We start from the raw sequence: 15,213 nt of genomic DNA on the forward strand, positions 1-15,213 counted from the left end.
ACCGAATCCTATTCGCCAAAGATTGCTCAAAAGGCCCATGACACTCCAGTTACCGCTGGCGGTATGAAAATAATGGAATAGCTGTAATCCCTAAAAGCAATTTCCTATTGCGGTGTGCCTCTTGAGGATAAATACTATTCATGTTTAACAACATCTGCAAGTAAGATCTGATAGGAAATCTGTAAAATAAATCCATATTTTTGCCATTTTGGTGCATAATTAAAGAATTCCTGCATATTACACCCCCATCTCTGCTGCACTGATGACAATAGTAAGATCATGACTTCAAAGGACAAACACATATTTTTGGTGTATGCTGAATGTACGTATTAATAGCTTTTCAATTGAGCAATATATTATGAGATTATTTCTTCACTTTTTCTAAACCTCTTCCTCGGCCATCTTCATCATCAGAATCCGCCCACTTTTCGTAACCTTCCTCAATGCCAGTATTGATCTCTGTCTCTTCGTCTGAGCTCCACTCGTCGAATTGAGTGTAGTCAATCACCAAATATTCGAGTTCCTCTGGAGCGGCCTTCACTTTGATATCAGTCATTAGGGAACGACAGCGGCTCTCGAGAAGCTCCCAATCGTGAAGCCATGACAACAGATGCCATCGAGGAGCATTCAAGATGATCAGCAGATCAGAAAGCAACGTGGAGTGTCCTTCGAACAAAGGTCCTTGAAATGCCTTCATCGGATGAGTTTCTGGGTTGTAGTTCCGTCTGGAGGTTAGGGAGTGGCCTTCGATGCAAAGAAGACCGACATTGTTGCCATCACTTTCCGTCTTATTCCCCGGGTCCAACTGAATCTTGGCCTCTAGATCTTTGATAAGAGCCTCCGGTGCAAATGCTTCGGGATCGAATTTGATCAGTTTGGCCATTGGCTCGCCATCATTTTCGGTGATCTTGGGCGGTAATTCAGGTGTCAGGGGGGGGTTTCTTGGACAGTTTTGAACTTTGGTAAAGTTTTCTGCGGAAGGTTCCAACGAAAATGCGGTCAAAATGGCCTCACGAGCCATCTTTGGGTAGTCCTTGAGTACTTCACTCAGGTTCAAATAGACCCCGGCAAGTTCCTTTTCAATCTTGGCGATCTCTTCTTCCCCTTTTTTGATGCGATGCACTTCCAGTCTATTCAAGTCCAGAGTGATTCCTCTGATTAAGATCGACAAGATGTTCCGCTTATGCGTATCATCCCCATCGACTCCCAGTAGTCCTTGGGCCACACAATAATGGGCGGATGGATATGTGGCAAATTGGATAATTTCCATAAAGTTGAAGTGCTTTTGTGGCACCTTGTGCTTAAATGCCATGCCAAATACCTTTTTGGAAATTTCGGGTGGGAATTGGCCTAAGACCACTTTGCGTAGTCCAAAAGAGAGCAGTAATGCCAAACACTTCACCACTTCAGAGGCTTCGACTATCGACTGTTCCATGAACTCTAAGACTTGTTCATATTCAACGGGTGAGAACCTGGCCACTATTTTTTCCAAAGTGGAATAACGCTTGACTCGAACCAAACATTGCGCCGCAGTTAGTACATCTTTGAGTAGTTCTGGGCTCCATGGTTGGTCTTTGGGGGCTTGATTCATGTTGTGAAGAACCAAGGAACGCCCCAAATTGCCTGCCAATTCCCAACAAGCCCCTTGACACAAAACAGCTATGCGTTCACGACAAAGTGCAATGGACTCTAACCGCAAGTATTCTACCAAATCTGCCTTTTCATGGGCGATCAGCAAATTTTGAAGCACCTCAAATCTCCAAGGATTTCCCAATATGGCACAAAGATGGTCCAATTTGACCTTGGTTACCAAATTAGGATGGGGTGTTATGCCTCTAATGGCACTCAAGATTTGGCTCCGCGTTTCTGTGGAGGTGGAGTCCAGCCAATCGGGATGAAGAACATGGACCAAGGAGGCGTGACAAAGCTCGGACAGGGAGGAGGATCCATTGTCGGTGGGTGGATCAGAAGGTAGTTGCCGCCAAAGCTGATTTAAGGCGGCTGTTTTCTCCAAGTAAGAGGGAGGATCGGCTCCATCAGACGGCTTTTGACCTCTCAAGGTATTCAAAAGCTGCTGCCAGTACATAAATTCAGGCGAAACGGTGGGCGTGGCCATGGCAAGGCCCTTGTCTCTGTCAGTGGATTTGCAATCTGTTTCTTATTTACCTTTTTTTCCTCTGATGGAATAATCAAAATTTTTAGGCTATGCTGAAATATTGTATTCCTTTAAGTAGGGCCTTAAAAACCCCCATTTTCAACAAATCATACTTTAGCTATAGTGAAAAAGTGTTGTTTAGAAATAAATGAATAATAAAATGGTAAATTACACATCCATTTGTTAATATTGGTGGTATTTTAAACACCTAGTATTCCTCATAAAGCCGGGTAGGCAGACGAGTGAGCTTTCCGTGACCAAATCTTAATGTAAAATATCAATTGGAATGTCAACAGCTAATCGTACCAGCCATAGAAGTTGACCTTTTAAAGCCTGTTTTGAACATTAAATGAAATAATCATGATCCTCATAATCAAAACAATCATTACTTATTCCAAGTTGCATTCCTCACTTTTTTGAATTTTGAGTTAGCTGTTTAGTTTCCGTTCATTCCCCAATCCATTTTCTTTTCTCAAGCCTGGGCAGTGTATATTCGTTCCAGGGAGTTCAGCGAGCGTTCTGAGTGCAGAATCTGCGCCTCCCAGAACTTCTCCTCTACTCAAGTGCTCAAGGAAAGGAAGGGCGAGTCCCCCATAACTTTGAGGACCGGCCCAGATACAGCAGGGTCGACATCTCTACCCCGTTTAGACAGTCTTACTAGAAGTGATGCAAAATTCATCATTTGTCTAATCATTAGCAGTGTCGGGATTCCCGTCAGAATCTTAAGAGAAAGTCTACAACATCCCACGTCATTGGGAATCATGAGGTTTTTTTCGGGCACATTTGGCATTTGGTTGAAATTCAAGTTAGGAAAGGGCTGGTTTTCTTCCTAATAGGCTTAGGATGAACGAAATTTCAATTATTTGATACGCCTAGATGAAACGATTTTTGTTTACCAATTGAAATGAGAAACCATCGTAGATGGATATTCCTTTTTTTCAGGTTGGTTTCCTTAACAAATTTGGTTCAGAATGAACTTGATTTTTGTCTTTTCGGTACCTTTTTCGTACCATTTAGTTCATGACCTTTCGTTTATGGCTGGTCAACCGATTCGATTCTCTAAGCAAAGTTTTTGCCTACTTGCTGGTCTTGAAGTTTGTGAAAAAGACTCGATTCACTCGAGTCCGACTCCCAGCAATCCAGAGATCTCTAGATCAAAAACTCACACCCAAACTTATCAATTGTTTGAACAACAAAACTAAAGAATTGGCCCCTAAGTTTTATCCTTGAAAGATTACGAAGGCCCCCGAGGACACCAAGACGTCCGGATCATTGATGGCTGTATCCCTGGCAACCCTGTTTGACTGGCATCGATCTGTTCCATCCAGAGCTCTGAGAGACCGAGACCGAGACCGTGAGCGAGGGAGCAAAAACTCCAAAGAAGACCAGGAGAAAGAGAGAGAGAGGACGACTGAGGAGAGAAGCGAAGAAGCACTCAAGGAAGGAGGAGAATTATTGACTCTGGATGTGAGACAACTAGCTCCATTCAAGATCTGTAATCGGGCACAGTTGTGAAGAGTGATCTCAATTGTCGTGTTGATCGGCCTATGAGCCTTTAAATTTCATGTGTTGTGAGTGCCCTATGTGAAAGACCGGATTGATCCCACTCCAGTTGGGTAAGAGGCCACGGAATCGGGAAAACCGGTCCAATAAACAGAGTTCTTTTTGCGTTAGGCCACCAATTTGGCCGTTAGGGTTAGATGAGACGATTCCACGGGCCGGATCTGTGGCTCGAAGGCTTTGTTGATCATTGATCGTGAGGGTTCTGGGATTGATGGACATACGATGTTCACTATTAGCCATTTCATGAATTTCTTCGCGATAAGGAATGGGTTCTCGGAAGATGAATGAATGCTTGGAAATGCACTGGGCCTTGATTTATGGAGCTGCATGATCATTCAGGATTGGAAAAGAGGCTTAACACACCAGCTTCTTTATTTTAGGTTCACACCCATTCTTTATATCATTCCCCATTTCTCACTGCCAATTCTCGTTTTTTGGACGTCCATCTCGATGAGGAGAATTGGATTTGTCAGCTCGCTTGGTTCCCATAGCATGAAGATCTTGAGAGCTCGAGCGAATTGTGCTTGAGGCACACAAAAAAAAACTACAATGCCCTTATCCATTTTCAATCTTATTAGAAGCTGAGAAAAGCTTTTCAAAACCTGACCCCCCCTTGCTCATCCTGATAGATACAGAACAACCTTCACTCTATCTGGCCTATTGAAAGGCCGTGCTGAAGGAGAGGAGATGGTAAACCATTCTAGTGAAGAAAAAAGCCCGCTCACGCAAATGATGAGCACTTCTATCGATTCAATGCCCTTGAGCCAACCTAACAAGATCCGCATTCCTAGATGCTCGGGATGACAAAATCCTCACTATCGATCAATATTTATTACCTTGTGCCATTGGCACAAGCACAGATGTCGAAGCATTGGCATCGCTCATTTTGGAAAAGACAAGGCCTTGACGGGCAAGTGAGAAAACGTAAAGAGAGGATGCGTCTAGGCTGCTCATTTGAGGGATATTTACGGTGTTCTAGGCCTCGACAGGCCTTTGAAGGATCAGACGGAGTGGTCCATTCTGATGAGTTATTGCTGGCTCTTGACAAGCGCGAAAGACTTTTTGGGTGGGAAATGTAGGTTGAAGGAAACGTAAAAGACAGGTTTGTGGTTTGCGACCAGAATATCCAATGAGGCAAGATCCAAATAAGTTGGCCACAAGAGCTGCCTGGCTTAATAATGCCGGGGAGTTCAAAGACGATTATTGGTTTGGACACGAGACAATGTTGGAATCATGAAGCAGTTCATACGATTTATTGGCCGGTTTATCACGAGAAATCGGTTCCTGCCACGTAAATCCATGGGAACACAAAGTCTACTCCTACCCAGAAATGAGAGAGTGAGCCATAAACATTCCTTGAAAAAGGGCCAACTTCCTCACCACTTTGTTTGAGTGTTCCCTGCGGTTATACATTTGCTAGGCCTCAAATAAAGCGGAGGAAACTTTCACACTTCCTTCATTCCACCTCATTTACATAGCAATAACAACAGAGAAGCCCTCCATGGTCCTCATGCTCCCAAATATCCGGAGTTCGTTTTCTTTTTAGTTCCAGATCAAGATGAGATGATTGAATGTTAATGAAAGCTTGAGTACAAGTGGAAACGTGCTATAGTACGGTTCAAATGGTTTCCCTTACCATTGGTCGGAATGAAAGAGCCTCCTGATTGGTCCATGTACCTGAATAGTTTCTAGGGATCAACACATTCCAGCCATAAAAAGATCCTGCGTAATTGAGAGAAGCATTCCGTTGAGACCTACCGTTTATGTCAGACTTTGCTGGCCTCGATTCATTCTTCACCATGGATCTTACTGCATGCAGGAACTAAGGCCCCTCTGATCTGCTGCAGAATTTTGGTTCCATGAGAACCCAACAACCCAATCGTCGATACTTGGCATTATCTTTAGTTCCCGGGGAGGGAAAATGGGAACAAATCCCAACTAAATATATGGCCTAGTTTGATCCACTTCTGAAGACTTGTGCCAGTGGATCCTTAGATCCTCGGTGTGGCTAATGAAGACAGAAGATTGACAACGAATATTATGTTTGTGCACTGTACATGCAAGCTTGATCGTATTAGAAGCTCACTAGCTGGCGAAAATTGTTCATGGAATTGTTCCCAAGCATTTCCGAAAGTCATTGAGATGCTATTAAGCAGTTCTCACATGATCTGGGTGCCACTATGTGTGAGTGTGTCCCATCTATAATTCACCAGGGTAATATATGCGTGGTCAAAGAGGCTCTTTTGACCCTATTCTGGATGGACCCCACATGGATCCTTTTCTTTTTCATCAAATGGCCAAAAGGGGCATGGAAAAACACTGAAGCACATGTTCCAATCGAAAGTGTATTATTTCTCTTTTCCCTCACGATGTAGGAAAGTTGTTCAATCTTGGAGTAGATTTGGGGATCAATGAAGTGGCCATTCCTCGTTCTTATTGTGGAATGTTTCAGATAGCAATTATTTCCATGGATCATTGCTTTGGAAGTGGAACAGTTTCAGAAAGAGCATGTGTGTCGCTTAGGAACCTCATTCTGTTGTGCGATACTTTGAAGGGCTACTCACTGCAATTTGATTGTGGTGTCACATTTCCACAAGGGAGTGTTCTTGATCCGCAAACCTACCTAACTTGTATAATTATCCATCTTGCCTCTATTCATCCCTTGGGATGAATGATTAATGTTTGTCTGCGTGGAGAAACACAAAGGCTTCTTCTCCTTTCCTTTCTTTGTTGTGTTTGAGTACGCTTACCATTGGATGGATTAATTTTCAGATGTTTCCGACCCAAAGGACCCCCAAGAAGCCTCTTCGAGACGGAAAGAATGGATAATTGAAGTCGAAGTTTACCAGTGTTGCCAACATGTCTTTGCTCAGTGGCCACAGTCAGACCCAAAATGCGTATGAGCCCACGTTATGGGCTAATCTGTTCCACAGTGCTCCCCACGTGAATATCACGTTTCATCCCGTTGATTCGCGTTTCAACCCGGAGAGTGACTTGTACCTCGAGGCTTTGGGTATTTTGGCCTCCATTCCGGCGGCATGGCTCATTACAACCCTAGTCATTTTGCTCATCTATCTGTGCACGCGATGCTGTGACACGAAGAACACCAAGAAACGACGATCTCGACCCATCCGATGCTTCTTATCGTTCTTGGCCTTGGCCACTTGCGCCACATTGGCCCTGGGAATCTGGGGAACCTTCGCCATGAACGAAGGCATGATCAAATTCCAGGCCTCCACCATGAACATCAATAACATTGTGGAACGGAGCCAAGATATGGCGGAAAAGTACAACCATGTCTTCCAGAACGAGATCGAGAAGAATCTGAACCTGTTGTACGACGGTCCGTTCAGTCGTGAAATCGTGCAGGATCGCTCGGCTCATTTAATGATCATGGATTCCTGTGAGATTGTGTTCAACAACATTTCCACGGGCTTGGAGGCCATGGATCAGTTGCGCTTCTCCATCCAGGAACCCAAGGATCGGATGAGCTTCCAACATGTGCCTCACTGGGCAGCTTCCTTTGAGAAATATCGATTTCCTGGGTACTTTGGCATCCAAGGTAAGTTATCAATGCAGTCTAGTAGTAAGAGATCCATGGCCTTTGAGGACATGGCTGGACTCTGACTAGGTCCTTTTTTTGTGCTGAAAGGACGACAACGTAAAAGACCGGAAAGACTTTGAGACGTGGGCAAAGACCTCCAATAGTTCCCAATGGTCTCGTTGAAAACTTTCCCTGGTAAAAATGGCTTTCGCTAGTTGTTGAAGTAAAAGCATCCCAATTGATTGATCCCGAATATGTGCCTTTTACTAAGGGCGGCATTTGCGCAAAAAAGAATCTTAATGTTATTAATCAATTCAATCTTAAATGTTGGCGCTCTTTTTTTCGCGATTTCTCAAATCTGCTGTGCTTTTTTTACAGAGAAGTTTCTTCTCTTTTCAAGTAGTGAAAAAACATTATTCCAGCAAATCCCCAATTTAAGGGACCCTTGGGAGTCTTAAAGAGGAACTTTTCTTCCCAGTTCAAGACCATTTTTTGACGGGCCTTCAAGCTCTCTCTCGCTTCTGGTGAGAAGTTGGAAACGCAGGAGAATTAGCAAAAACCCAAAACTTCTTAAGTAGGTAGGCTTCCGTAAATTGATTCATTGCTTCCTGATGCTTTGCTGGAACTTGGGAATGAATGTATGAAACAAGGAAGAGTTCCTCCGTTTTCGTCACGTTAGTAAAAGATAAACAGCCCTAGAGGACAAAAGAAAAGTTGAGGGTCATTTTTGCCGCAGTATGATCTACTTCCTTTTAGTGTTGTCACGAACTCATGAGTCGATTCCGCTACGGTTCGAATCTACGAAATCATTTCATAATTTTGAGGTGCTAGGGTCGGAGGTTTGCTCCTTGCCAGGCCAGCGAAGCCAGCCTTCCATCATCCAGTTGCAATTTCCGATAGGCGAGGTCAGGTTCAGTATTAGACTGATTCTCAGTCTGTGGGCGAGGTTGGGATCGTTGGGATGTATAATTTTTTTTCCTGTCTCGTGAGTCTTTGGTTTCGGTTCAAGTAATTACTGACCTCCAATAGAGTTAAAGGTTATTATTCATTGTAATTTTTTGGAAGGCCATAAAGTATAAATCATTATTAAGCCTCATTTAGCCCAGAAGCCACATTGGACTCGTTAATAGCCCTACTTTAAAGGATTATTCAAAAGACACGAAAATGTTCATGCGTGCCCAGATTAATTGGATTCGCAGTATCACTAGTTTGGAGTTCCCTTTTTTTTGTTTACATGTCAGTGTTGCTAAACAAGAAAAAACCGTCACACTTCGGGGAAGAAAGGAAAATCCTCGGTGCGCATTTCTTTGTGTGATGGATCTGTCTCACGTTGTGACTGTCAATCTTGCATTGCCTCATTGGTTCCATTGACTTGTGCGTAAATTGGAAACAGAATGTACATTTCAGAAGAGCACGTTCCCAAAGATTATGAAACAAAGAAAGCGAACAAGTCAAGCAGGGAGCAGACGTGGGGTAGTGGTTAGCGCAGTCTCTTAGAGTGAGAGAGGTCTCTGGTTCGAATCTTCTCCCTGATCTTTCTTCAATGCTTACCTCACCCCCAGGCTGATACTCGACATGAATCGGGAATTTGGAAATAGGCGATGTGATGGCGGGCAAATAGCTCACCCCTCCATCTCTAACATCCAACCAAAAAAAACTGTCGGTCAATACCCGTCACCTAAATGATTGATAATTTTCGGTGCATTTTACTGATAATTCATAATAATGGACATGACATTGACAGATACGACAGACCCGTCTGCAACAACATTCAGCCATATATTCTAGCTATTTCAAACTGATTCCATTCCCAAAAGCTCATTTCAAAACGCCCAAATCATCTTTAAAAAAAGGCGGTCTTTAGTTATTCTAAGTTTTTTCCCCTTTGTATGTTTCCCTCTACTATCTAGGACTTAGGAGCCATTTTAGGATAATTCACCTACTTCCCCTCTCAAATTTAATCCTAAAGTAGGCCATATCTACCAAAGGCTTGGTGCTATTCTAAAATCTGATAAATGGGCATTAGTTCATATATGCCTCTGATTCTTCTTTGCAGCTCTGTTTGGCCTCTTCTGTCTGCTCTTGTTTGTGGGCGCCATTGTCCATTCTCGTTGTGTTCTGATCTTGTTCTCGGTCTGCGGTCTCTTCTCGATCATCATGCTGTGGCTCTTTGCCTCCATTTACACGGCCGTTACGGTGGCCTTGGCAGACTTCTGTAACGACCCGACCCCGTGGGTGCAGCATGTGCTCAGCTCAAGTCTGGATGAGGAAGTCACATCCTACTATTTGCAATGCGCCGCAGGACAACCAAATCCCTACGAGAGCTTCTTGTCGGTAAGGCCTAATAATATACCTTGGAAAAAGCCGTCCTTCGAGCCTTTAATGAGAAAAGGTTGATTTGGTTATTAAGATATGCTATGTAGCTAGATATGGTCATAGAAGATAGCCCTGAGGAAGTCTAGAAATATGTTTCCAGCTAGTTGCCAGAGGACCCTCCCTATAAGGAAAGTTTTAGCACCTCGTTGAAAAAACTGAGGATTAGCGAATGGTCTTGAAGCTTTTAGGGGAGATAGATATAGAGAAACATAAGGGGAAGGAGATAAGATAAGGATGTATCCTAATTGCTGTCAGTACCAAGTTATGAGCTCCATGATATAATTCCTTTAAGATATGAAGCAACGTGCGAGATTTCGTATGCATCCATTGATGTTATCAAAGCTTTTCATGATATTGAGGTCATTTTCTTTCAATATCTCGTGCACTCATTCGCAAGTCCGTCGTCCGAAGTCCATTAATAAATGTTGTAGATTAACCCAATCCTGATGGTGGGAATGTAATAAGCACTGAGCAGTCGTTCTCCTGGTAATTAAGGTTCTTGTCCAACTCATTTGGCCATTCCTTCTTCCACCATTAAACATGAGGACGGTAAAAAGGCTTTCATTGTTGGGCTCCGCATTATAATGCCCCTTGATGAGCTATAATGGCCAAAGTCAAATGATATGTTATGGTCTGGGCTGCATAAGGTCGATCAAAAGTGAAAGGTTACGCTAAAGGTTATAACTGTTTCCGTGCGTGATATCTTTTATCTTATTATTTAACCTTCAAACTTCGCGTTTTCAAAGATAAAACCTTGAATGATTCAACGGCTTCTCCAGTGTTAAGATAAAGCGTTTGAGCTTTTATGAATACTTACATATATAGCCAAATTATCAAAAACCCTTTTTGAGATTAAAAGTAGAGTGGGAGATCACAAAAAACCATTTGCTACCTTGATGATAAAAATTTGAGCTGGCAAAAAAAGTTTGTGAAGGTTCCGAAATTATTCTCAAGATACATGTGATTGAAGTGGACATTATGTTCCATTTTTGTGCCTCTTGATTTTTAGATTCATTTTGTCTCCAATAAGATACTTGGGCTTTCGAAGAATACCCCTCACCTTACATCAAGCTTTACGTTCAAAAGGTGAAGTCATCCATCTTCTCATTCTGATGATCACATTTGCTGACAAGAGCTTCATATAAATATCCATATCGATTTCTTTATTACTTCATTTTTACAAGTGAGAACGAAAAGCATACTTGACGTCACCAATCTCCTCTTCATTTGTCGTCGTATTTCAGCTTTGTTAATCTAGGATGTAGGGCTTGATATGAGTGAGACTTGTGGCAGATCGCTTAGCTTACTCTCTGTCCAGATGGCGATGATGATAACGAAGACGGTAGAGTTCGTCTCTCCCTTCAAAAGTAAAAAGTGTGCGGAAACATGAGAGTTTATGTGTGCTTTTAGTGTACAGATTGCACTCATGACTAAGACGAGGACACCTGACTCTCTTTGAAAGGAATTCTATCTTTCCATTTTCTCTAAGAAAACAAGCGAAAACCGATCGGGACCTCTTTACATCTGACGGCTTGCCATCTTCATTTGGCGTTCCACTCGAGAAAATGACGAAAGAACGATGTGTTCCATCTTGTACTTGGGGGAAATTGAAGGGAGAGAGAACGGGAGAAGTGATAATCTAAAAACGAGCAAGGGTGAAGAAAAACTCCGCGGGGAAAAGGGGGAAGGAAATCTTCCATCTTGTGACGGGAAGGAAAACAAATGTAAATTAAATCAAGCTTGAGGCTTTGGCCCAATTAAGTCATTCCGATGGCGGCTTTAAGACGTCGTTTGATGATACTAAAGCTAAGTCTCATGTTGTTGTTTTGCAGCGATCTCAACGAGCTATCTTGGACATCGATCATAGAGTCCAAATCATTTCTGGAACCGCTAGGAAGTATTACTCAGCCATGGAGCTCTCTCCTCATCTGGATGATTTGAAACAACACACCGAAGATACCAAGCGATTGATGAGCGATCTCAGCATGTCACTCAGGTGTGACCCTATTTTCAGGTATGTTTTAGGGTGCCCATCATGGTCATATTTTTTTCCTCCGAAGGCGTGATTCGCACCCAAGCTCTCTTGGGAACCATGTCGTGCCTCTTTCGGGTAACTTATACCACTCAACTACCCTTGTTGATAATGTTGTTGAAGCGAGAATAAATGAATGCATTTCTGTTTGCAGATCGTATAACACGGCTTTAGTTGGGCTCTGTGACCGTGGACTGTTCGGATTAATACTCATGCTAATATCGGCCTCGTTATCTGGGGTCCTCTTCACCATCCTGGTTTGGTGCAATTCTCACACTTGGATCTATTTCAAACACAAGGGAAGATACATCAAGGTAAATTGAGCTCGTCCAGTGAAATTGTCAATTTTCGCCGCTAACAAACACCCAATCTCTTGGCAGGTCGATGATCAGGATCCCTACATGCCTCTGTCAACCATCGAACGGCCCCGGTTAACAGCCCCGCCCTCTGGATTGGGTGGTCCTTCCTTGGGTTCGACCCCCGGCTACCGTAGGAATATGCACACTCCTCCACAAACACCATCTTACCATGGGACCTTGAATGGGAGTAGCCATGCCGGAACCATTCGCTCCAATATGCCGACACATCAGCCCATGTCAGCCGGGGTACCCGCGGGTGGGTCCATTGGCTATAGTCACCTCAACCATCTCAGCGGTCACCATGCTGGCACGTTGGGCCATTACGGGACCCACAGCGGCCATCGAGCCAACACTGGCATGAGCACATTGGGTCGTAACACCCAGGTCACGCAAAGTCATGGCGGGTAAGTAAAAGGGCGTGACACAGATAAATACTCTCAAAATGAAGGGGTTTTGATTGAGGTGAAAGAAAACAAACCGGAGTTTGTAATAGAAGTAAGGAAATGGCTTACAGAAAAGGATGCTGTTTTATATAGACGATTGTTTGCTAGATTACATTTTTTAGACGCGGTTATTCTTCATAATATTGGTATTGTGTGTAGCTATGGTGAACTATTTGAATTTAACGGTGGTTGATCTACATATAATATGTTCATCTAGTAGGGCAAGTGCCCTATCAATCACTTTCATATCCTTTACGCTACCTCTATTTCCTGAGACGAGGAAAAATAATATTTTTGAGCGACAAGTAATCACCAGAGATGTTTTAAAAATAGGAAATGAAATTTTTGTTGGCCCACTTTTTTTCCAATGCAAGGACTAGCCTGTTCAATTGTAAAAAGAAGAAATTCCGATTCGTCCCTAATCTCTTATCGAATATCCAACTAAATTGTCAGTTTTTTTCATAGCCTTTGCAGATTAACTTATTTGGTAACAAGCAGATGAACTATATTTTTTTGTTTGAATAGTACCGTGGATTACATATTTTAAGGCAGTTATTAAAGCCCACTGAAAATCCCAACGAAGCCAAGTAAAGATAAATACATTGTTCCAGTTCTGACGGTAACGGTAAAAAAGTCCGCAAAAATGTCCATTTTAGTACACTGTTGTGGCGGAAGAATAGCTTTAGACGTTTTAAGGCGTCGAGAGATGGTATTAGACTGAGTTAGAGGGCTTGTCTAGACTGAGTGAATGTGAGGGAAAAGGATGCATATATAGAGAGAAACGACAGTACAGAGAAGATGGTTAGGAAGAAGCGGGAAAATAGAGACACAGGGTGACTACACTGTTTTATTTCAAGCCACCAAACCAACTACTTTCCAACTTGGATGGAGTTTCCATTTTGCTTGTTCTCATTCATGCTCTTGTGTCAATTTCAGGTATCAAGGATTGGATAATCTCCCAGCGACTATGACTCTGGGGAGACGCGGTCACTACGCCAGTGGGCGTGCCTCTAAAATCCAGGGAGGCGACAATGATGCGCCACTTTTAGGGCCAAATATGGGACAGTATGCCACTCTGAGCAAGCAATGTAAGACTTTGGAGTGTTCAGATTTCTACTAGATTGCTTTCGGCCCTGCCTCATCCCTCTGTTGTTGTGGGCAGAATGCCTCCAACATCCAAAAGGATGATGCTGATGATGCTCGTCTGTCAGTTTCACCAATCAAAACTACCCGAATGTTGCGAGAAACCAAGAACAGACTTGTTCCCAAACGTCCTGAGACATTCTCTCTGCCTACTAGAAATGATCTCAAAAAACGAATTTTCATTCCTGGCCTTTCCAATTCCTGGAGATTGTTTTTTCTTTCTTTCGTGCGTTATTCAAGCTCTGTACATACTCGGCGTTTACAGTTGAAAGGAATGATGATGGTCAATCTAGTCAGGTACAATTACTTCCCAATCGCCTCACTCCGACTCTAAATTCACTTCCTGTCCCTTCCCCTCGCATTCATTCGAAGAATTGGCCGAATGTGTGACATATTTTTTCAACCCATTTTGTAACTACGAGCGCATCATCCACTCTCAAAACCATAGACGAAATGAAGTAACACAACCAACACCAACAAGAACCCCATACATACTCGAGAAACCATCGCACCCCTTCTATTTGAATCTCCGAAGGGGCATGGCCAAGGAAAATTTTAGTGTGTAAATATGTCCCGTATCTCTTTCTCTCTCTCTTTCGTCTCATCGCTCAGCATCAAACCCCCGAACAATTCTTGACCATTCTGTCTACAAAGATTGAAACGAGAACAGCTAAGAATGTTGGTGAAATTGTCATGTTGAAATTACGTAAATTGATTACGCCTCTTTTGATCGAAATATAGAAGACGAATTCAAACCGCCTCCCTTTCGTTGTTTTTTTGTACTTATGTTCACCAAGGACCAGTCTACAATCCGGTTTTTTTCTATACGAATTACTTTTTTCCTAATCGCCGTGATTACCTTCCTTTTTGGACATTCAAACATTCCATACGATTCATACCACTCAAAATCATGCCTCTTCAGCTTTCAAAAACGCACTTTTTTCGGTACATGGCCAAATAAATATCTAGTGAAAGAAAGATTTTTTTTTCCGTTGGTATGGAATGCTTACGTGCAAGTGCAACACTTGATGCACAACTTAAGCACAAATGTTTTGCCAGACGCAAGCTGTTTTTGTTCAAAGCAAAGAAGGTTTTGGCTTTGACTACGTGGCCCACTTTAAGTAAGAAGTATCGCCTCCTATTAGTGTTGAGGCGAGTCCGAACCGTACGATTCCTTTGATTTTTTGACTTTTAGTCGGACTTTTACTGTGGTCAGTATTAGCAAAAGAAGACTCGCCTTGCGAAATTCTAAGAAATAAGTAGTATCATTTTTGAGGAGTCCGCACAATTTCTCCGAAAACGAGTAAAGGAATCAAGTACACTCGGACTCGAGCCCGGACTCGCCCCAGCACTACCTGATATTGTCATTCAGTGGAATAGAGGGCTTTTAGTAAGAGTTTGTACGCCATTTTTCACTTGCTCTTGAGTTTTAGATAACAGTCATTTTGTGGTTTGATTATTTTGTTAGTGGTTCTGTTAAAAAAGAGTAAGTTTAATCAGAAATATCTTCATTTTCGCACTTTTGCCCTTTGTGTTGCATTTCTAATTGCATTATTTGCCAATTTTGTTTGTTTAATTTGGCTGGTCCTCATGAATAG

The 15,213-nt window shown here is 42.7% G+C and overlaps 1 protein-coding gene across 1 annotated transcript; it reads left to right on the forward strand.

The window, feature by feature from the left end:
- Positions 1 to 3,297: 3,297 nt before the first annotated feature.
- On the forward strand, positions 3,298 to 14,374 carry LOC131881920 (protein tweety-like). The gene is made up of 7 exons (XM_059228914.1): positions 3,298 to 3,771; positions 6,491 to 7,280; positions 9,319 to 9,596; positions 11,471 to 11,652; positions 11,825 to 11,984; positions 12,051 to 12,433; positions 13,409 to 14,374. Exons 2-7 carry the CDS (start codon positions 6,578 to 6,580, stop codon positions 13,590 to 13,592), a joined length of 1,890 nt encoding a protein of 629 aa, XP_059084897.1. The 5' UTR covers positions 3,298 to 3,771; positions 6,491 to 6,577; the 3' UTR covers positions 13,593 to 14,374.
- The last annotated feature ends 839 nt before the right edge of the window (positions 14,375 to 15,213 follow it).

This window comes from Tigriopus californicus, chromosome 6 (genome assembly GCF_007210705.1).
Source record: "Tigriopus californicus strain San Diego chromosome 6, Tcal_SD_v2.1, whole genome shotgun sequence".
NCBI classification, from domain to species: domain Eukaryota; kingdom Metazoa; phylum Arthropoda; class Copepoda; order Harpacticoida; family Harpacticidae; genus Tigriopus; species Tigriopus californicus.